This window comes from Sabethes cyaneus, chromosome 2 (assembly GCF_943734655.1).
Source record: "Sabethes cyaneus chromosome 2, idSabCyanKW18_F2, whole genome shotgun sequence".
Taxonomy (NCBI): domain Eukaryota; kingdom Metazoa; phylum Arthropoda; class Insecta; order Diptera; family Culicidae; genus Sabethes; species Sabethes cyaneus.
This window is the reverse complement of record NC_071354.1, coordinates 143,082,038-143,105,764: the sequence shown is the minus strand read 5'-3', so window position 1 is coordinate 143,105,764 and position 23,727 is coordinate 143,082,038. Positions and strand designations below refer to the sequence as shown.

At 37.9% G+C, this 23,727-nt stretch overlaps 2 protein-coding genes across 2 annotated transcripts; one reads left to right on the top strand and one right to left on the bottom strand.

Moving 5' to 3' along the window:
* The first annotated feature begins 288 nt into the window (after positions 1-288).
* LOC128734277 (nuclear pore complex protein Nup160 homolog) lies at positions 289-5,893 on the top strand. Its single transcript, XM_053828376.1, has 18 exons — positions 289-487; positions 636-738; positions 803-1,098; positions 1,161-1,356; positions 1,415-1,590; positions 1,649-1,861; positions 1,963-2,150; positions 2,205-2,717; positions 2,935-3,043; positions 3,117-3,387; positions 3,447-3,647; positions 3,708-3,826; positions 3,885-4,451; positions 4,518-4,699; positions 4,834-5,131; positions 5,200-5,360; positions 5,423-5,626; positions 5,796-5,893. The coding sequence occupies exons 1-18, from the start codon at positions 394-396 to the stop codon at positions 5,838-5,840; spliced, it is 3,936 nt and encodes a 1,311-aa protein (XP_053684351.1). The 5' UTR covers positions 289-393; the 3' UTR covers positions 5,841-5,893.
* A 3,971-nt stretch (positions 5,894-9,864) lies between these two features.
* On the bottom strand, positions 9,865-23,537 carry LOC128736112 (homeobox protein MSH-D). The gene is made up of 2 exons (XM_053830593.1): positions 23,252-23,537; positions 9,865-10,718 (listed from the first exon to the last, which is right to left on the bottom strand). The coding sequence occupies exons 1-2, from the start codon at positions 23,535-23,537 to the stop codon at positions 9,865-9,867; spliced, it is 1,140 nt and encodes a 379-aa protein (XP_053686568.1).
* Between the last annotated feature and the right edge of the window lie 190 nt (positions 23,538-23,727).

The window sequence follows — 23,727 nt, the reverse complement described above, 5'->3', positions numbered from 1 at the left end:
AATGTCAAAAATGCTGTTCAAATATTACGAACAGGTCCTCCATTATGGCTTGTAAAAAGCTGAATTGCACAAACATTACTAATGATCTGTAAACGTCGATTGGCCCCATCGAAATTTTTACCGAACGTTCAGCTGTTTAGATTTCGGTAAAATTTTACCGAATTCGGTGCTTTTTGTTAAGTGTGTAACAAGTAAGCCCACCGTGCGTGTTATAAACATCGCAGTAATGCTGTGTCCTGTGTGTGTTTGAAGCCGCTGTCAAAATGGTCAAAAGAAGCCGCGCGCTTGTTTATCGCTGATTCGCTGCATATGTTGAATGCGGTGTCGGGAACTATTTGATTGATAATTAAATATATTCACGATTTGATAAATTCCAAGTTAAAGTGATTAAAAATGAATACCTATCTTCCACTGCAGTATCGTGAAGTTCCGATGAGGCATCTTTCGCCAAATGTAAGTAGTTGGCGAGAGATCAACGTAAGTACGGGTAAGTTTGTTTACAGCATCTCAGAATTACGCAAATAATTTGGATAGTTGATAACTTTTCTACAAAAGACCACCCGGTATAGGACACATCTAGTTTTTCGCCGAACTTAATATTTAATCAACTAAAAAACCCGAGTTAATATTTTTAGGAGGGATCCACAACATGCTACAAGATGTAAAAACTTCAGAGCAATGTGGAGGTTATAATTTTGCTGAACGTGAGGACTATCGGTCGAATCGCTTTATTTACTGGTAACATTCCTAATATACATATTATTTCTGACGGAAAAATTTAAATGCTATAGTTTTTTTGCAGGCGTACTTGCGGGGATTCCATTTTTCTCTGTGAGATTAGTATGAATTTAAACTTGGCTAATAATCATTTGAAAATTAGTTTCGACGAAAGCCCGATTTTGTCGGTCGATATTAGCGGTAATCAGTTGCAGGTGATTTTACTAATTGTAACTGTAACAAGTGTGCACCGGATTTTGTTACGACACCCAAAAGCTAACAGTGTGAATCCTGATGGAATGCACGAGTCGGTGTTGGCATCCATCACCAAGGAGCAGATATGTGATGCGTCTTCGTTCTATGTTATAAGCAACGATATTGGTATTGTTATTGATTCCGCATTGTGGCGTTGATAATTCAATTTTGTAAATTCATTCCTATAGGTCAATCTTTGCCCTTAATTGCGGCTGCATATCGGTTAGAACATGACGCCAACGATTGTGACGCCTTTTATGCAGTTTCGACAGTGTCGGCGCTATATTTATTTCAAATGGGAAGTCTAGGAGGGGTGAAAATGACCGAACTAAAACACAGTCAACTAATTTCTCGTTTGTTTTCTAATTTAACGGATGCGTGGAGGTAAATGGTTTGAGTGGCGTTTTATAACGTTTCGGGGTAATTCCATTGTAAATTTTAGAAAAAAGAACGCCAACACTCCTGATCAAGTAGTTTCATTATTATTCGGCCAAATAGAAGGCCAATCAGTATTGTATGCTTTCTATCGTAATAATATTGCTCGCATTTGGTCTCTAAACGGATCCTGCATTGGAGTAGAATGTCTAGTTAAACATTCTGATCAACGACTGGAAGGATGTAAGCTCTTTTTCTTTAATGCTATATTCAGCTATTAGCTATTAGTTTATTATTACAGCCCAGAATTTAATGGTTCGAAAATCCGGTTCCCTTCTTTGCGTATTTTTGGCATATTCGGACTGTTCGGAATTTATCATATTCCGCCCTGTTGTCGATGATTCAAGTAACGTCAGTTTGAATAAAGAAGCTGATATTTGGGCCCCAAATTACGATCTAATCGATTACAAAATATCGGATCAAGCTATTTGGGCCTTATGGTGTAACGCTGAAGGTAAGAATAAACTTTTCCTAGATTAACATTTTCATTATATGGCAATTGGAAGTCATGCCATTTAAGCTGCCTTGTTTGTTTTGTTTTTATTTTCACTACAGGTGAGATGAAAGTGTTAACATGTTCATTCAACAGTGAGTCGTGTAATTTTTGGCTTCCCATACTACTGGAAACAATGGACGACAAGTATATGGCAAAACTGAAGGGAACTGATTTGAAACATGAATATTGCAATCGTATATTTCACTCTGGCAAGTTTCATAACAATGTTATTGCAAAAACTCTTTCTGTACGTATATTGCATTAGTTTGCTTCTGTTTATATTAATTTATGGATCTTGTAGATGTTCAACCGAAGCTTCAGTTATTCCGGTTCTGTCATCTCTACGGCTGCTTTGAAACGTCACGTATGCAGCTATATCGATGGAGAGTTGCAGAATGAGCGAAAAATGCAAAATATTACAGATGAAGAGTTTATAGAGCTATCGTCGACCTTGTGGGAAAAGTTTTATTTGTGCTGCTGTCAATACAATTTCGAAGCTTGTCAGCCTGTCGGCATGCTCGTACTTGAAGAGATCAATGTTTCCTGTTTGATACGGAAGAAGTTAATTTCCTTTTTTCGACCATGCGATGAATTAGAACGGGCACTGCTTTCGGAGAACTATCCTGGAAGTATAGCTCGTATTGGGGAAAAATCTGTGCAAAAAGATGTCGCTGTACTAGTGCGAGTCTTGAAGCAGATTGATAAATTTGTACCGGAGGATGAGGCAACAGAAATCGAGTCCTGCTTAAGCCAGTTGCGTTCAATTAAGGATGTTATGGCAACCATTTCTACTTTACAGAATCTTGAAAATCAGGTGCGTATAACCATAGATTAACTGAGATTTTTGATAGCTCTTTTTGGCTTTTTTCTGTTGAAAAGAATATGAAAACTATCAATTTGTTAAAAAGAATGATTCTGTTGTTGTGTGAATGGTTATTCATCCAGACGTTTGTTGGTGGTATCCGTTTATTGTATAATAATTAACTATAATTCAAATTGTAAAATGTTACATCAACGTTGCTTCTTTACAGTGTAACCTGACAGCTGTAATTCAATCCATCGATGATCTTCCCAGGTCTGTAGCTGTTGTCCTTCAGATGCTCAAGTTGGATTATGATTTGCCTCCAGCGGAGACCAGTTGTATGTTTGTCGATTTAGTAGTATTTGTTTTTATATAGGTACCTAAGTGCAAGCTATACTTTTATTTCTACAGTGTATCCCAGCTTGAGAAGTCTTCCCTTTGGTGGTCTTTTGGGAGTTCAGCTGCTAACCGAAACCGTCCGCCAAATGATTCGACTTCGTTTTCTAGCCGTAAGGAATTTAATTATTTTACAACATCTATTGTTGAACAATTCTGCACTAAACTGCAATGCAATGGAAATTATTCGTTCCAAGTGTATTCCCGATAGTGAGGTGTTTCTTCAATCATACTATGTAATGTATTGGATCGCCATGTCGACTGTTGATTATGCAGCTGTTCGCAGGTATTCAAATATTATTTTTAGGCCCACGTTTTTCTTATTTAATCCGTAATCCATTTTAGTAAATCGTTAGAGAGCGATGCTTCCTTAGTGATTGGACATGAAGAAGCTTACGGTTTCGAGTATATTTCATTGTTGCATCTTTTTGTTGCTACAAAGGGACTTAAAGCGAGTATGGGGAACGAGATGAAGCACAGTATGATGAATAATTCCGACTGGTTCAACGTTTTGCTTGATATTTGCAACGGATTGTTACGTCTAATGTAAGAATACCTGTTTGTGATGCTTGAACTATTTATAAATATAACTATATAATTTTTCAGCTGGCCTGTAGCGGGCGATTTCACATTCGGACAGTGGCTCATGCAAGGCGAAATGCATATCTTCATAGAAGAGTATGTTCGCTTACTGAATTCTTGGTGCGAGTGGAACAACTGCTCTCGTAATATATAAAGTCTTATTTTTAACAACAATTGTCACATTTGATATTAATTTTTAAGGGAATTTTATTCTGGCCAAATCATACCTCTTAAACGGCGAAAACTCGAAAGCTTTAGATTTGTTTCCACAATCAGCAAAGGGCATCCTCAACGAACCTTATCTAATCACTTTTACCAAATCATCGGACACTGTCTCTGTGCCACCGGATGAGATGCTTAGCCTTTATTACCTTAAAGTGATACGACTATTCGAACATTATGGTGCATACGACTGCATTAATGTTCTGGCTCAAATCGCAATAGGAACGTCAGTACAAAGTAAACAACAGGCGATGTTTCAAAGCATAGATTTTAGTAGTCATATGGAGTTGGGACACTACGAAGAAGCATATCATTCGTTAGTTTACAACTGTGAACAGACGCGGAAGAAAGACTGTTTGCGTCAATTAGTGTGGCGCTTGTTCCAGGCTAGAAAGTTTAACATTTTGATTGATCTTCCGTACTACGGCTTAGAGATGGAGTTTCAAAATATTGTGGAAATGCACGCTCGCTCAGTGGAGATCACAGAAAATAGCCACTATGACTTTTTGTATTCCTACTTTATTTTGAAGGGTAATATGAGGAAAGGTAAGTCATGCTATTAAATTTTCCCGTCCAATCTTTATAATTATTTTTACTTGTGTTGTGTTCTAGCTGCTCTTATCGCGTATGAAAAAGCTATGAGATGTCAGTTGGAATGTAATTCGCAAGTGTTTCTCAAAATGCGTTGTGAGTCCTTGTTAAAATGTGTTAATGCATTGAACCTAGTAGCTGCTGATTATGCCTGGATCGCTAAGCCCACTGTTTTCAAAGAAAATAAATCTCAGGAGGAACAGGTATTTTGATTACTGTTTTCAATATCACTTTTATTTTTAAAAAACATGGCTAATAAGTGAGTCGTGCAAATCATTCAAAGCTCTAGTACACTGTTCTGAGGCCTTTTTTACCCTCAATATTCAATTTTTTGCAGAAATCACAGATTGTAGTTATCAGTTTGGCTGATGTACGGAAGGAACTGATGGTGACGGAAGCTATCCTGGTAATTTCAAAACAGCTAGAAGACTATAAGGCAATTCTAGATATCGATATCGACGAGCTCATTGTCATTTTAGCGAATGCTAAGCTATATGCAACCGCATTTAAGTTAGCGCATGCTCTTGGTAGAAGTGTACTTCCAGTTTACGAGAGTCTTGCAGTTGCATGTGTAATGTGTGCTATGCAAGATGCAGCTGATAATTGGGATTGGTTACATAAAAATAATCTTGAAGGTAGAATAGCGCGTTTCATTTGTTTTGTTTTGTTTGTTTTGTAGCGCGTTTGCGTTTGTTTTTTGTAGAATCGATAATCAGTTCTGACAGTACGGATACTGCATGGAACTTCCTGCAATATTGCCTATCAAATCAAACCAATGACCAGGATGCTTGCTATGGATCAGTAATGAATCAAATCATTTCCAAAAATGCATTTCCTCCGCAGTGGCTCACAGATTGGTGTATGGTAAGTTTGGATAATATTTTATTTTGTACAATAATGGTATATATGTTGATGTTCTATGGTAGAATAAAACGCCGACAAAGCTACTGCAACTATACATCGATTATGGACGGCTCGAGGAGGCATATGACATCGCAGTTAAATTAATCCAATCCCACTTAATTAGTCGCTCTTCTATAACATCGCTCCATTTCAACCGGTTTTTGTTACCTATCACGCTGATCGATCGTCTTCTAAACGAATTTAGCAAGGACGTTAAGTTCCAAGAGGTATGTAGCAGATGATAAACATGTTTAAAAATATAAATGCAGTTTTTATTGCCCTATCCTTAACTAAATTTAAATTATTGTCCTTTTCTACTTCTAATTATTTGTTATCTAACTTTATATACAGGTTTTATGGTGTGCTAGAATATTAATTTTGAATTTCTGTTTGCAGCAAATCAACATTCTCGGGGAGCTGATTAATTGCATTGCAACTTAAGGATCTTTACTAATTGTTTTGAAATAAAAAAAATCTAACAAGTCTTGAAATGGTAATCAAAAAAAAAAACTCTTCCACCGAACTGTCCTTCATTAGTCTCACAAGAGTAAAGGGTCAAACAGAACGCGATTCCCATTTGTCGAATTGGCGCTGATGGATGCCTTAAAGCAGCATTCTGTTTGGCCGTTAAGGCCGAGCCAGCGCTAGCATCAAGCAGCGTTGGAGCGAACGAGAAAGATAACATTTTGAAAATCTTGAACATTTTTTAAATAACGCTACAACATAGTTTTTCGAATGCATCATTGTGTGAAAACGCGTACCTGATATGATATGTCACTACAGCTGAGTATTCAAACCATCTAGTAAAAGTGCACTCTCATTGAAAGTTTTGCTTCGTCTTTTTTCTCTCTAGTGCGCTGGCTTGGCCTTAAAGAACACAATAACGTATGCATTAAAAAAATTGACTTTTTTCGGATGGTGATAAAAAAAACTAAGATAGCTAATTGAGTTTGACCAGTTTCCCATTTTATATTATCGTGCAAGCACCATATTTAAAACATTGCCTAATTCTGAACAGTTGCAAATTTTTCTTAAATATTGACAGAGCTCTAGCTATTTAAACCATTTTAATAATAAGAATTCATCAGATGTGATTAAATTGTTTAAATAGCTAGAATTTTATCAATATTTATGAAACATTTACAACTGTTCGGAATTAGGCACTGTTTTGAATATGGTGCTTGCATAGCTTACTTGCAAAAAGAATTCTACGCCCTTGCGAGCGGCTTTCCGCCAGTTAACCGGAACATTCGCCATGGCGGACGAAAACATGCGTGTTGGCATGTTTTTGAGTTCTTCGTTTTATTTATCAATTCCTCTTCAGTTTTCGCGACAAAATTGTTGGAGTAGATCTTACGCTTCAGGTTAGCCCAGAAATTCTCGATGGGACGCAGCATGGGGGACGTTGCGCGGGTTCGCCGACTTCGATATTCAGCCGCTCCATCTCCTCCAACAATCGCTTCGAGTAGTGGGCCGACGCCAGATCCGACCAGAACACCGCGTCATCGCCCTTATGGTGTCTCTTGGTGAGCGACGCAACTTCCGGCAGGCACTTCGTACTATAAATTTCCCCGTTTACGGCCAGTCCGGAGCGAAAGAAGAGCGGCTTTGACAGCCCATTCTCACTGATTATCAGCCACAGCAGCACCTTCTTGGGGAACTGGGTGTGTGAAATGAACTTCACCTCGGAGCTCACTTCCTTCGTGGGGGGAAGTGAGATAGGTCTCGTCGTGCATCACCACCACCACTTCGTGATTCGCCGGGAAAATCGTATTGACAATCTTATTCAGCCGCTGCCGCTGTGTCGTTGCCTGCAGCTCCGAGACCAGTGGACGAGACTGCCGCTTCCTGACATGCATGTCCATGTGCGTCAGGTACTTTTTCACTGTTTGGCACGTTACACCGACCTTCCGATCAAGCACACGCACCGATGTAGCCACTTTTCCCTCGGTCTTTCTCTTCAGTTTGGAACTTGTCGCTCAGGGTCGTCTGCCGTCCGGAACCGGCCTTTCTTTTGATGCGATCCGATTGTTGTCCAATAGTGCCAAGATGTTGTAGACGCCGGCGCAGCACGATGTCCGTTTTCGACGCGACAGGGTACTGTCCTTTGAACGCGCACACTTCTGAACGGAGTAGTTTCACTGTTTTCGCAACTGCAATGTTATAGCCAAGACCGCACTGTTGTTACCGCAACTTTCCTCTTTTCGCATTAGCCATGACTACCCACTACGATGTTGTACTGGGTTCTCCCATATATTAGTTCAGAAATTCATGATATCTTTAACCTCCGGTAGGCCATCTCTGTAAACGGGCTTTTCGTTGCTAATTCGCTCATAGAACGCTTTCTCGTGATCACTGAATATCTTATTCTGTTGTCGTTGTTTTGCAGAGTCGGTGTAACGCCTTTGATGCTTCGATAAAACGCTTAACTGCTGTATTAGTGTGTCGATTCTCTCCGTTAGCTGGTGCGCTCCCAGTGGACGAAGCTCAGTAGGCTGCCTGATCGTAGCTACATGGCGGCACAATGGCGGCTGTTCTTCCGCCATTTTTATACGCAGTCTTCTAATTGCAACTCGTTTTTTTAGATTCTCTGCTCCAACCGTCTCGTCTCAGGTTTCTGGCGCTAAGGCTCACGCGTCACGCCGTTCCCCAATTGGGGCATCTCACCTCTGGGCGTTGTGCGTAATACTAAGCTTCTGGCAGCCGCGCCAGCTGCACAAAACACTATAAACTGCAAATCTTCTAGGTGCTAGGCAGCATCCAAATGCAATGACAAAACGTGCCCATTAAGGATATTGATTGCTTTTATTAGCTTGCGGGAGAATCGCAATTTTGGTAATTTGTGCCGCAATAGCTGGTCAGTATCGCGAAACTGTGCGACTGCTTCGTCCATATGGAAGTCCAACACTCCTATTCTGTATCTCGAACGAGTTTTTATTTCGTTCGACTTTGCCTCGATACATCACTCGCTCTGTCGTTCCTCCTGTCTATTTTGTTACAGACCTGTTATTGTTGTTTTTTTTTAAGTTTCCGACGAGGTAAATTAGGAATTACGCGATGCGGTAAGCGCACGCACGGTAAGCGACCGGGACCACCACTCAAACAAGGATGGCGAGGATCGCTCGGGATGCGTCATACCTGCAATGGATCAAAACGTTACTAGAGGGTTTGACTTAACTCTGGAAACCACTAATAAGGCAAGGATGGCAACACTGGATAGAAGCAACCCAACAAACAGTTTTTTTGTTTAGTAGCTTATTCAACCATGGCATAGCTAATTACCGGGTAACAAGCGCTTGATAAGCCGTTATTCAACACAAATGTTTGTTGTGAAGACAATGACGGTTTCAATGGGAATGGTAATTAAATTAAGGTAAAATCCATCATAAAAGGGTAAGAGAAGATGAATAGGAATACCCGAAGAACAGGTATGAAACACTTAGGGTAGATGCTCCAGTAATGGAGGGATTATGTCAGGGGATAGTATTTAAAGACAATTAGTTCTAAAAGAATTTGTAATTTCTGTACCAACATGCTACATTTTAGCTACATATACTTTAGATAAAACTGTTTATAATTATATACATTTAACTCCATAGTCAATTCGCTACTGCGTTTTATTGGCTGTCGTAAGCTGTCTCGGCAGGCAGAAATGCCTCAGGGAGGCTTCGATATACGTTCACCCCCTGGGCTTAGGCGAGCTCTTATGGTCTTGAGGTGTAGGATCCTATATCGTATGTATAAATTGCGCGAATGTAGTCAGGAGAAAAACACACGACAGGCTGCAACGGGTTGAACATGTAGCAAGAATGCCGGATGAGTAAGGATGCCCCGATAGAGCCCGTCGGCCTCGACAAACCGCGTACTCGTTAGGAGAGTGCTGTCGACGAAGATGTTAGTGTAGCGGGTGTTAAGGGAATAATAGCTCAAAACTGAGTAACTAACGATTTCCTACTTACCGTAAACGTATTGTAAAGAAATTATTTTTTTTTCAATCAATCTATTTGCGAGAGTAAATGGGTGATTTATTTTTTACGTTAATATAAGTACGTTATGTTGTTTCTTTTTTCAAGAGATCACAAACTGTAAATCAACCTGAACGTTTTATTTTGTGTTCTTTGGTATGAGAGGAACATTAAAAATATTAAAAATATTAAAAATACAGTCACACAGCGATATTTCGATTTCATAACGGTCAACAAAGTATTGCGTTATTAATTGGCAGCGCGGTACGCTGGAAATTCAACAATTTTTTATTTCTTTTATAAGTTAAGAATGTTGAATTGAAAGAGTTGTCAATTATAGCACACTTTCAAAATAAAATCGAGAAAGTATGTTTGATCGTGATGAAATAGAAATGTTACTGTGTGATCTATTTAGTTTTCAATGTTTTCTTAAAATTATAGTAATTGTGCTTTGTTCGTCACATTTGTAAATACTCGGGAAGAAATCCATAGAATCACTGTCAATCTTTATCATCAACTTCCTCACAATCTATCTCACTGGATGAATCCATCGAAATATCTTTCAGTCTGTTGTGTTCGTCAGAATGCATGGTGCCATTCAGGATTTCCCTTTGCTGAGTTTCACTTATTCGTGAGCTTTGACCACCTAGCAGACTACTAGGATTTCCGAAAGCTCTTTCTAAGTCTGCTATACCGGAACCACTTGTTGAAGAAAGCTCTTCGTTAACCAATTCGGAAGGACCAAATTTGAATGCTCCATAGTAACCGTCGATAGTTTCCGTTGCAGTTTTATAGAACCTGGGATCCTCTTCCATAGTTATCGGTTTGAACGAACCAGGTATTCGGTTAAGAAAGCTAGTTGGTTGAGTAGGTACTCCGGATTTTTGAAAATAGTTTACGGTGTACCCATTGCTTGAACGACTGGCAAACGATGGAACTCCAGGTTGATTAGAGGGAATTGGTTGAAACTGTCGCATCGCTGGATGAGTTGGGCCTATCGAAGGGGGTGTATTTAAGAGCAGTGATTGCACTGGAGTGGGACCATTTGGACTCTGACTAAAGAGCCATAATCGGTCCCCAACTACCATCGGTCGGGCATAGTTTCCGATTCCTAGTTGCGAGTAGTAGTGCGATGCCAGTTGCTCAACATCAGCGGTGTATTTGCGTTTCCATTTGGTTCGACGATTTTGAAACCAAATCTTGATCTGCGTTTCAGTAAGGTGGAGTGATTTCGCTAAAGCGGTTCTTTTAGCAACAGATAAATATTTTCCACGTTCAAATTCTGTTTCCAGGGCTTTTATTTGAGCAGCAGAGAAAGCTGTTCTTGGTCGCTTCTTCCGATCATCGCTTGTACCTGAAAGAGAAAGCAAATCTGTTAATTTAAAGACAATTTGTGTCCCATTTGAAAATTGTCATCATGCTGATTCTGAGTAAAAATAAGTCCAGAAAAATTCTAAATTTATACTTATACTACTGCTTTGCATGGCACTAATTATGTCGTTTAGGGTTTTTTTGCATTCTGTTTCTACGGCTGAAACCGTTCATTCTGTCGAAAAGCAATCAATCATTTTTGAACAGCATTTGATCGTTTTCTAATTGCCTTTAAACTTCACGACCAGAAAGTCAGTTGACCTAAACGGAGGCATCTGAATAAGTAGAGCGGAACAGAATCGTATAGTTGGTTGGTATTTTAATGATAGCCGTTGTCGCTTACTACTAACGCTTGGGAGCGCAAGCGGATTTAAGTTAATATGGGAAGGATTTAGATTTGCTGGGCACCAGCGTAGTACTAAGTTGTGATGTACAAAGTGGTATAGATTAATAACCGCTTCGAAAAGATAATTATTTGTCTTCGCCTTTCGGATATTTTGAAATGAAAATTCCGAAATTCCTAGCCTAACCCTCTAACGGGCAACATCGTAAAAACGATGCGATCAAGCTAATGACTATTTTATCATGAAAGGACACTCAAAAGAACCTTAGGTTCTGATTTTCATGCAAAAATAATTATCTGGAGCAACGCCAGGTAAGAAAAAGTCCAATTTCTCTTTTTCGTTTTTCATGTCTATCGCTCTACCCAGATATTTATTCAATTCAAATATATTCCAAAATTGAAATGAAGCATAAAATTTACTCATAGAAAATTTTTTAGGTCAATCATTTTGTTCCAGATGTTCTTTTTCTTCAAAAATAAAAACGGGAATATTCGCGCTTTGATTATTTTCGGAATTTTTGTTTTTGACAGATGATAACTTTTGAATGCACAGTCAGAATGTTGTGATGTTATTATCAAAACGTCAGGAAATCTGTTCTGAACACACTTAGCATATTTTCAATTCAAAGCAAAGTTCATATGCGGCTCTGGAGCTCCAAAAGCGATGGCCGTCTACAGAAGGTTGGTTGGTTCGCCCCAAGATGCTAGAATTATAGACAAGTGTTGGAGTATTTTGGTTACTAGTTAAGGTATATTTGAAGATATATTTTGTATCTTTTGGATACCAGAATAGTGATTATCATGCTGGTGGCAGGCGGGCGCGTGAATCCCCTTTGAAAATAGTTCCTTGCTGGCGGTACGTGCCGGGAACCAATAGAGTATCGTAGAATGGATTTCGAGGATGATTTTGAAGCATTAGGTCAATAATTAAATTGTTACGTAGCGGAAATTCGAAAAATTACCAAAATGGCGCCCGTTTTTCCAAAAGAAAGATTTTCATCAAAAATCGCCAATTGGCAGCTCATTAAAATTTGAAAAATTGAGATATCAAAAAACGGCTATGTAACAATTTAGATAATTCATTTTTACATCTTGAAAAAAAAATTCAGCCAAATCGGTCTACTAGATTCTGAGATACACGTAGGGTAATTGATCTTGAGTAGACCTATTTAGTGACTTTTAAGACCACCACTCACACTCCTGCTTAATTTACTCGTCATTTATAAATAATATGTGGAGATGTTACTATTTGTTGGAAAGTACCAGCTTTTTTCTATATTACCAGTACTTTAAAAAAGTATAACAAATATGTATGTACTACACAATTACAATTTTGCTTTAATTTTGCCTAAAATTGTTCAGATAATTAAGCTTATACTTAGTTCTATCCAAAAATATATATCTTTGCTACCTCGGAGCTTTCCATGCGCCCCTGCAAGGTATGACACTAACCGCATTGCTTGTTTACTTGCTGACGAGTGATTTTCCTCTTGTAATCCTTCTCTTTTAGTTATTCCTGCATAAGGGTTGTTGGTGTCATACCTTGCTGGGGTGCATGGAAAGCTCCGAGGTAGCAAAGATATATATTTTTGGATAGAACTAAGTGTAAACTCAATTATCTGAACAATTTTAGGTGAAATTAAAGCAAAATTGTAATTGTGTGGTACATATATATATATATATTGTACCGGGATGTTGAATCTAAACATACTGTCGATAATTGTAAGTGGTAGGCACCATACAATTGTTCTAGCGCTATCGAAACATCAGTATTCAGTCTAGATTTGATCCCTTTTGAACATCTTTTTAGATAATTTCATTTCTATAATGAGAAATCATTCGATTTCTTATCAAAATGACTTAAACCGAGCTCTTGTAAAAAAATGGCCGGCAATTCACAGAAGGATATTTGAAAAATTGTTAATTTTATCCCAAACAGATTAAAACAGGTCATCAAGGATGTAAATGGTCCTACAAGGTAGCAGTTGAGCGAGAAAGGACATTTGTTTCAACTAATAGTTAACTGTCCGAATACTTTTTTGGCTGCATTTTTAGCCAATTCAAACTATATGTACTCTATCTTCAAAACGGAAAGCTTTTCCCCGAATTTTTGTTGTGCATCTAAATATGCTTTAGTTAAACATTGTTTTAAAAAATATGTGGTTCCATTCTTTGTAAAAATACTGCGCAAAATTACTAAAAGAAAAATTTATGCGCTGCTGTCCGAATACTTTTTTGGTTGACTGTAGGTATCTGTGTGTTTCATTTGTGTATTGGAAATTTATTATTACCTATTGTTCAGATACGGTTGAAACGATTTCCAGGTCATAATCTAGTCTGGTCTATTAGTTTCAAAAATTTAAACCATTCATTAAAAAATACGTAATATAACTTGTATTATACGTAGTTTATCAAGTACACAGCGTTGAGTTTTTGTTTGGAATATTTCGAAAGGTAAAATTTTTACTGATGTAAGACTACGTCTTACTGCAAAGTTTCAAAAGGTTTGCGACAGCTCCTGTCGAACTTTTTGAACATAAAACCGTTGAATCGTGAAAAATTCGTTGATTAGCGGTAGGGTCTTTTTCTAATTCCCGTCGTAATAAGGAAAGCCATTCTAATTTTCATCATTTGCTGGATGGATTTAGTGAATACTCCAAAAGTTCTTGTACTGATTTGACTAAAACACACTTACCTTCCGATCCGTGAACTTTGAAATCACTGAAAAGCGACTATTAAAGCATATTATTGAAATTACGCAACTGACTTTATTGCTAAAATTCGTCGTACCGTTTTAAAATTCGTCCATCAAAATTTTTCATCGTCCGAACTAAAAATCACAACAATGTTTACGAAGCTAACGCGCATGTATTTGTGTAGGACGGCATGACAAATGTTATTCTACAAAATTTCTGCAGGTCAGGCAAGTTTTCCTGGCTGTAGAATAACGACAATGCCTTGCGTTAGTTATTTTCATTTATGAATGACGGAAATTAAAACAATTAGTCGACATTGTTTTCTTCCTAGCACGAAACACGTAGGAAATTTGGCTGGTAGGACTTCTTTAATGATAAAAAGCATTTAAATGGATCTCAGCTCACTTTGATTGATTGCGTATGATAGACAACTAACTAAAATATTAGGGGATAACTAGTTTTGCATTGTGTGTCATAAAAATGCAGATATTTTTAATAATTTGTGTTGGGTAGGATGGGAATAGGCAATTACGACGATGTAGTAACATACCCTAATTATTCAATTTTTTCAGTTCAAAAATGGTCTAGATGATTTTGCCACGGTTTCGATTTTGGCAACATGGCCGACACGCATTTGTTGTCAAATTCGAAATCAAACTGTAAATGTTGCTTGATAAAATAAGACTTGGTAATTTTACTAGGTCTATAGGTTAGGTTAGAAACTAGGTTATAATTCTAAACTATAATCGATGAAGAACTATACCAGATAGAAAGTAGGAAGAATAGGAAGTTTCAAAAATAAATATATTAGATCTCAGGGTCACTCAATTTAGGTGGAGAGGGAGGTATTAATTTTGTCACAAGTCAGAAGGGTGCTTAAAGAAAATTTTAGAATCCCCAAGAAAAGAATTAGTGGGGTTGTGTATAAGATACGACCACGAATGTCGTAGTACAACGTAGTTTTGAATATTTTACTAACCTGATTTTTAATCTATCCATCAATCAACTAAAAGGTGACGTGAAGTCAACCTACTTACTTATAGGCGGAGTATAATTTTACTTTATTCTGAGCCTCACAATTATTTTAACTAAACTATTTAGAAAATTATCAAACACAATATTATTTCTTTAGGCATATCCAGTTCGAAAACGGTCCAAATACTGATCCAAATTTTATATTTTTGCACCATATCATTATATGCTTGTTTAACGTGTTTAAACTATTTCTTATCCGAGTTTTGTCAAAACTTAACCTAATTTATTGCTGTATTTATATGGAAAATACAGGACGTTATTCGTTCATGAAAAAATTTGTTTGATTCCAACCATTTTTACGATTTTGCCCGTTGACCCCGTAGAGAGTTAATATTTCAAATAACTTCTTTCATTCTTCTGCGCATTACTTTTAATGATACAAGAATTGCCTCGTTTAGCATAATTTGGGATGTTTTTACACAGGGCGACCAAATTGGGAAAATTTTACTCTGCCATTGCCAGATTACCAAAAGTGCTTCGTGCTAAAACAAATACGTAAAATCCAATTGAAAAAGTGAATTGTAACTGCTTTTCTGCTAAATGCGAATGACGCAAAAATAGCTCTTTTTACAGAAGGCAATTTGTATCCTTCTTATCTTTTAATCCATCTTAGCTTTCAATCAATAATGGTTAAAATTTTTTGTACAATACAGAGAATAAATTAAGTTTACATAATTTTAAGCATAAAATAACATATGTTATGCTAACTAGTTAGGAAGACTTTTTAGTTTCAAAACTAGAGGATACAATGTACAAACACTACGAAGCAACTACGAAAAAGGAAGAGTAATAGTTAGTTTTATTAATATAAGTTTTTATTTGGGCTATAAATTAAGTTTACTTTCAATATACCAGTGCTTATAGATTAATTATAAACGGAGATACAAGTGACAACAAGCAGTTTCAATGAATATTCAACGACGTGTTCGTTAGTGGTAGGCAATGATAGCTACCGTCAGTGATGTCTCGAAGCGCAAAACTAGGTCTACTCTAAAATCAATACTATGTCTACTCAAGATCACAAAAGGGATTTAAATTTTTAAGAAATTTGACCATTTTACTGGTTTTACTGAACTTTTAAATACCTAAATTGAAATTACACATATTTTAACATCATTTTAAGTCTATTGTTTTATTTCAAACCAGAAGGGTTCCGGGTAGTAATAGATAGAAAATACTCTATGGTGACTGCCAAAACGCTGAAAAACAGCTTCTTTTAAATACGCGGCAATAAAGTAGTTTTAGCTATAATTTTAATTTAATTTTAGTATATTTACGTATATTTAGTATATTTGGAGGTTCAAACCCCCTCCCCCTCAGAAGAAAATTGTTTCCACACTTTCAAGCTTAAAATTTCACAACCAGCTGGTTAGAGCACAGGAAAATGTTCGAGGCTGGTTGTACAATCCTGGTCGGCGTCGTCAGCAGCTTAGAACCGGGATGGTTCGTGCTGTTTTAAGCTCCATACAACTCGATCTTGGATTATTCGTCGCCCATTTCCCAGCGTCTCTAAAGTCGCAGTTTTTTACTGAATAAATGTCGCTCTAGGCCTTTAGGCCATCTCGCGCCTGTACGATTGATTCATGCTTGTACGCCGCTAAATGTCGTTCGCAAAGGCGCGTAAGTCCTCCGTGAGCACGGTCTGTAGATCTAATTGGGGGTTTGTACATTGTCAGGTTCGCATGTTAATCGCAGCGTTTTGCGAAGGGTAAAGTACTCGGACGAACCAAAAAGATGCGCACAGATTCTCTAGGATTTCTAGCGCTGGAATCGTGTGAAGGAATTGTGTAGAGGATTCGCACTGAATGTCTCGTTTATAGAACCAGGATTCATATATGAGAATCCAAGAGTTGAATCCACGGGATACCTATAATTCGGTAAAGGAATCGCCTGCACTATGAAATAAGAATCTATACCTATAAAGAAGGATTTCTGTCTGTCTGTCTGTCTGTCTGTCTGTCTGTCTGTCTGTCTGTTTTGTGTTCCTTATAGAATCAAAAACTACTGAACCAATCGGCGTGAAAATTTGCATGTAGAGGTTTTTAGGGCCAGGAAAGGTTTTAGTGATGGTTAGAGACCCCTCCCCCCACTAAGAGGGGGGGCTCCCATACAAATGAAACACAAATTTCTGCATAATTCGAGAACTAATTAAGCAAATAGAAACAAATTTGGCATGTGGGTGTTTTCGGTGACAAGAATTTATTCTAGGGTAATTTGAGACCCCTCCCCTCTTTATAAGGGGAATTATAACTCCTCTCTCCTTTAAGAGGGGGGGTTTCCATACCAATTTCCTCATAACTCGAGAACTAATCAAGCAAATGGAACCAAATTTGGCATGTGAAGGTTTTCGAGGGCAAGAAAATTTTCTATGTTGAATTAGGACCCCTCCTCACTTTAAGAGGGGGGGCTCCTGTACAAATGAAATACCAATTTCCTCATAACTCGAGAACTAATCAAGCAAATGGAACCAAATTTGGCATGTGTGTGTTTTTGAAGACAAAATTTTTTTCTATGATGAATTGGGACCCCTCCCCACTTTAAGAGGGGGGGGGGCTCCTATACAAACGAAATACAAATTTCCTTATAACTCGAGAGCTAATCCAGCAAATGGAACCAAATTTGGCATGTAGGTGTTTTTGGAGGCAAGAATGTTTTCTATGATGAATAAGAACCTCTCCCCACTTTAGGAGGGGGGGCTCCTATACAAATGAAATACAAATTTCCTCATAACTCGAGAACTAATCAAGCAAATAGAACCAAATTTGGCATGTGGGTGTTTTCGGTGACAAGAATTTATTCTATGGTAAATTGAGACCCCTCCCTCTTTATAAGAGGAATTGTAACTCCTCTCTCCTTTAAGAGGAGGGGCTGCCATACAAATTTCCTCATAACTCGAGAACTAATCAAGCAAATGGAACCAACTTTGGCATGTGAAGGTTTTCGAGGGCAAGAAAATTTTCTACGGTGAATTAGGACCCCTCCCCACTCTAAGAGGGGGGGCTCCTGTACAAATGAAATACAAATTTCCTCCTAACTCGAGAACTAATCAAGCAAATAGAACAACATTTGGCATATGGGTGTTTTTTTTGGTGACAAGAATTTATTCTATGGTGAATTGAGACCCCTCCCCTCTTTATAAGAGGAATTATAACTCCTCTCCCCTTTAAGAGGGGGGACTTCCATACAAATTTCCTCATAACTCGAGAACTAATCAAGCAAATGCAACCAAATTTGGCATGTGAAGGTTTTCGAGAGCAAGAAAATTTTCTATGGTGAATTAGGACCCCTCCCCACTTTAAGAGGAGGGGCTCCTGTACAAATGAAATACCAATTTCCTCATAACTCGAGAACTAATCAAGCGAATTGAACCAAATTTGGCATGTGTGTGTTTTTGGAGACAATTTTTTTTTCAATGATGAATTGGGACCCCTCCCCACTTTAGGAGGGGGGGTCCTGTACAAACGAGATACAAATTTCCTCATAACTCGAGAACTAATCCAGCAAATGGAACCAAATTTGGCATGTAGGTGTTTTTGGAGGCAAGAATTTTTTCTGTGATGAATTAGGACCTCTTCCCACATTAGGAGGGGGGGCTCCAATACAAATGAAATACAAATTTCCCCATAACTCGAGAACTAATCAAGCAAATGGAACCAACTTTGGCATGTGAAGGTTTTCGAGGGCAAAAAAATTTTCTACGGTGAATTAGGACCCCTCCCCACTCTAAGAGGGAGGGCTCCTGTACAAATGAAATACAAATTTCCTCCTAACTCGAGAACTAATCAAGCAAATAGAACAACATTTGGCATGTGGGTGTTTTTGGAGGCAACCATTTTTCCCATGATGAATTAGGACTTCTTACCTTTTTAGGAGGGGGGGGGGCTCCCATTCAAACGAAATACAAATTTGCTCATAACTTTAGAACTAATCAAGTAAATGGAACCAAATTTGGCATGTGAGAGTTTTAAATGGCAGAATTTTTTTTCTGTGGTGTATTACGACCCCTTTCCCTTTTAAGAGGGTGGGCTCCCATACAAATGAAATACAAATTTCCTTATAATTTGAGTACTAATCAAGCAAATGGAACCAAATTTAGCATGTAGGAGATTTTTGAGTCTTGAATTTATTTTATGATAGTTAGAGACCTCTCACCCCTGTGGTAGGGGGATATGGACTCTCATACAAATAAAACAGAAATTTTGGCGAAACTCAAAAACTAATCCAACTCGAGAAATTCGAGACTCTTCCATAAAACATTAATCAATAACAAGACCATAAAAACTATCTATAGTAACACTAGATCATTCAGGACGAGCCGGTCGCGAGTGTTGCCGGTGACCCGCCGTCGGAAGCGCCGCCCACTGGGGGACTTGCAAAACTCGAGAAGTGATAAAGATCATCCGAGATTCATGATTTATGTACAACACAGGTTAATTTGTGGCAATACGAAGTTTGTCGGGTCAGCTAGTCCTCTATATTCTAAAAGCAGGATTCCTGGAGTGTTAGTAAGGGTAGGCTCGATGCTCTGCTTGAATATACCGCAGGATCTCCTAATTTGTGTTGTTGTCCGCGGCTGTCAGCGATCCCACATGCACGAAGCACGAACTCAACTACTACCTCTTGTTTGTCGCCGTCAAAGATTACCGTCTGTGAAAAAGGCACGTTCGTCTCATTAGAACCTATATCATTCATGTATTTGGTCTTCAACACGTTTATATCAATCCCAATCCTTCAAGCCTTCGCTTTAAATCTAGCGCAACTAGCCTTCCCGTGGTAAATTTTCTGTCTTTAATATCTAACTGACATGCGTAGCCAAGGAGGTTGCTACCTTTCCTGAAAATCAGGCCTCTCGTTTCGATATCCTGTTCGTCGGATCACCTTAAGAGCGATGTTAAAAATCATTCAGGAAAAGCTGTCTGTAGCACCCTCGTCGCGTCTCGAAAAGACCCTGGGCTCTAACAGCCTCATCCAGCCGAGATTCAACATGCAACTGAGGTACGTACGAGCCAACTGGGAGGCCAAAATTCTAACATTTGTCTTCTATTATTTCAATTTAATTTTTTGTCAGTTGAAGAACATTCCATTTCAACCAAAATAATTTTTAAATGAAAAAAAAGATGAAATTTAAATTATAATTTAAATTAAATTTAAATGAAAATTATTTTGGTTGAAATGGAATGTTCCATTTCCTGAATAAACTTCTTCCTAACTAAACAGTAAGGCTATGTGAGATTTCTTTAGGATTTAGGATTTCTTTAGGAAATTAGGAGAAATACCAAGCACAGAAAATTGACATATAAGGAAGAACTCTTTAAAAACAGATTTATCAATTATAAGTACCGTACCGTTACCATTTTGTCACCTATTTGATTTCAATTATCACCGAACAACGGTTTACTAGAGTAGGTACAACCCAGATAACACAAGATCGTAATAGAAAGTGCACATTAAGTCGTATGCATGTCAATTTTACATTGGAATTGCATAATGATTAGAGTATGTCAAGGCGAAGTGTACAATAAGTTGTTTTGCGGTCGTGCGTGTCGTCATATACAACTTATTGCTATGAATTGTAGAGCAGTATAGATGACTGTAACATTTAGTTATATCTTAATCGTATATTGAGGATTATTAAGTTGCGTGTTCCAAAAATTGTTGTATAGAATGCTAGACAGAATTATCAAAATTTTTGCACGTATATTGCCTCCACTTTGGTACTTATATGTTCTTATGTGGTGTGAAATATAACTTTTTCGTGCGGATATGATTTCGTATCTCTCAGTTGCAACCGAAATATACAAACCAAATTGTTTACTGGGAAAAATTATTGCATTGAATATTATTAAATAATTAAAATTAATTAATATAATTTTGTTTCCCAGTATCTTTCCTTTTTCAAATTTAAATGTAGTTTTAGGTTTTTGGTTGAGATTTTGTTTTTTCAATTTTTATACATTCGAGCGTATAAGGGAATCCTCGAATTTTAAGTTCTTTTAGCAACAAGATAACTTTCTCCTCTTCCTTTAATAGAGGCAGAACCATTTATTGTTTTGCGTTATAATTTTCGTTTCTTAGGAATTTCTCATTGCAAACTTCCGCACACATTGTTCCGCTAATCAACTGTGGATTAGGGATACGGATATAATTTCCTATTCACGAAAATTTTTGCACGCCGGTAATATCATTAGGCTTTCGCGGATTTAGTCTCCAGAGAAATAGACAATTATTGGTATTGTTTTAATCAGACGTCCAAATAGTGGTAAAATTTGAATAAAAGTTGAATCAAGTAAAAATGGTAAAGTAGGACCTAGCTTAGGGGCATTTGCGAATAATGTGCAAGAAATGGACAAAATCTTAATTTTTTCCCAATTATTAACCACTACGTATTAGAACACAAAAATAGGAACATATGGTTATTTATTTAATCAAATATTATGAATGCGGATATATTGAAAAGTATAGAAAGTAATACGGGGAAAATTTGCTTTTCGTTCAGATCTAAAAGCTTAAATTCGATGAGTGATTTCTTAATGCAAACTGTAAGCTTTCGACGTATTTTGGCTTTACTAAGAGTTGGATTTTATGAGGTAATTTTTCTATTCCAAATATTTGTTTCCTAACAATCATGTTTGCACATATTTGAAGGTAATGACATATATTTGTGTTTTGATTGTTTGTAGTGCTGCGATAATATAGATATTGTTAGATATTATTCAAAAACCGAGAAGTGGGCAACAATTGGGTGGTGAGCAACAATTGGCAAACTACCCTAATTGCTTATTCCCGTCCGGTTCATCTCCCCAAGTGATTTCTTGTCATGATAGACCAAGGCCAAGTCCGACTGTTCTCTGAGCGATTGCCTGCTACTCAGATACAGCCAGCCTCGACTGCCGCATCCGCATGAGCATGTCTATTTTGGCGAAGTACTTCTTCACCGTTTAGTCGGTGGCTCCGACCTCCCAGTGCAACGCGCGGAACGATGAGACTATCTTGCTCTCTGTCTTGAACTTTAGCTTTTGCTGCACTTTACGGTCGCGCAGCACTGTCAGGCGGCCAAGACCAGGCTTTCGTTCAACGCTTTCACCTTTCTCGCGAAACAGGATGTTGTAAATCCCAAATTGGCTCTATTCACTGGATATGAAGAGCTTCACCATGTTTAACGTGTTCGCTCCGGTGGTGTGGAGCTGGTAGTACGAACAAAGCATCGAGCGTAATTATTTGACTGTTTTCGCTAGAGCTGCTGCATGCAAATCAACTGACAACGTGGGCTGAAAAATAGCCTGTGTTATTGCTAATGCTTTACTGATATGCAGGCCCTTTTTGACGCCCCCAAGAGCGAGCAACCTAGGCGGGGGCCAGTCTGACCAAACGCATGCTAGGGTGCTGCTGACCGTTGACATGATGAATGATTGCTTCAAGTAATCGTCATTTTCCAGGATGCTTTCAAGAATTGGCTGCGTTAGTGTGAGATTCGATTTAAAAAACTGAATCGATTTTTCTAGGGGGGATGGCCCAAATCTCCCCTAAGGGGGGCTTTTGACGTATCGTTATATCGTGTCCCAGTAGGCAATTACCAGGTTTTTTATATCATTTTCCTTTGTTCTAAGAATTCTCCTCTTCTGAGAATCTTGATTTTTCATCTCGCAATTTTGATTTTCATACGCTGTTCTAGTCGATTCTAGCCAGTTTTTTAATTCATACGCTGGAATTTCGGTAAACCTGCTAAAGAACAACAAAATTCAGAACATAGTTCATCGCTTCTCTGCTTACTATTTACTGTACTGATAATGCTGAAGCTTGAAACCAATGTTAAAAGAAATCATACTAGGATTCATCAGAATTGAAACCCAGTATATAACTTGCCACCATCAACATGCAGATGTTTCTAACTAATGTGTTTAGTAACAATGATGAAAAAGTAAGATACGTAATCACAAAGATGTTCCTTGCAATTTTGCTTTTTTAATAAAAGTAATTGGTATATAACTTGACAATTTTGTAGTTGACCGTTATTGTGTAATTTAGATGAATGACGTCTTCCGGAAGACTTCAAAGACACCAAATCTGTAGAGCAAGCCAGTCATTGCGTATGTTCGAATCATAGTTTGAAGAGTATTGCGAAGTGCTTCAATAAAAAAGCGTCGTCCGCTTAGAAGCAATGAAAATATTTTAGAACATAATCCCTTTTATTCGGCAGTTACACTTATAACTTGGAGCAAATTATCGTGCTAACCCCTCCTCATTATACAATCATTTCACAATTGACTTTTTCCCATTTTGGATATTTTTTCACTGCCACCCATAGGGAATGTTTGTGAAAAATTGTGCAAAGTGTGTGTGATACTTTGGATGAAGGCTAAATGTTAGAGGGTTCTCCCAGCCCTCTGTCGAGAAGCTTTATTTTATTATTAAAAAAATTGCCGTTGACATAACAATCATTACCGCTGGCACTTTCTTCCGATGCTGACTCGCTGCAGTTATCCATAAGTTCATCATTACAGCTAGAATCTGGTGAAGTGGCATTTCCCGTTAGATATTCACTGTTTGATTTTTCGTATTGATCTTGTTTAGAGTGATATTCCGTTTGCAGAGCACCAACGTTCGTTTCACTATCACATTGAGCTTCTTCAAATTTCTGCTTTTCCGGTTTTGCCAATAAATGTTCTATGCTAAAATTATTTTTCACTTTTTTGCTGCCTGCACTGTTGACATTATTCGTTATATCCATTTTAGTACTAGTTCAGTCAAGTATTAATATTAATTTACACTATCCTTCTAAAAGACGCACGTGTTAATCCGTTGACGCACCAACTTTATCTGAATTTCATAAAACAGCTCGTGCACCGCCTATCTCATCATTGAAATAACGAAATCTGCATTCAGGCTGACGCAGGAGATCATGTTGTGTTTTTCCCATT

Coding starts and splice junctions, on each gene's coding strand:
- LOC128736112 (XM_053830593.1), bottom strand. CDS start 23,537: ATGGATATAACGAATAATGTCAACAGTGCAGGCAGCAAAAAAGTGAAA. Junction 10,719..23,251: donor ATCGGAAGAAAGTGCCAGCG/GTAATGATTGTT, acceptor TTTCTCTTTCAG/GTACAAGCGATGATCGGAAG.
- LOC128734277 (XM_053828376.1), top strand. CDS start 394: ATGAATACCTATCTTCCACTGCAGTATCGTGAAGTTCCGATGAGGCAT. Junction 1,862..1,962: donor CTTATGGTGTAACGCTGAAG/GTAAGAATAAAC, acceptor TTTTCACTACAG/GTGAGATGAAAGTGTTAACA. Junction 2,151..2,204: donor TTATTGCAAAAACTCTTTCT/GTACGTATATTG, acceptor TGGATCTTGTAG/ATGTTCAACCGAAGCTTCAG.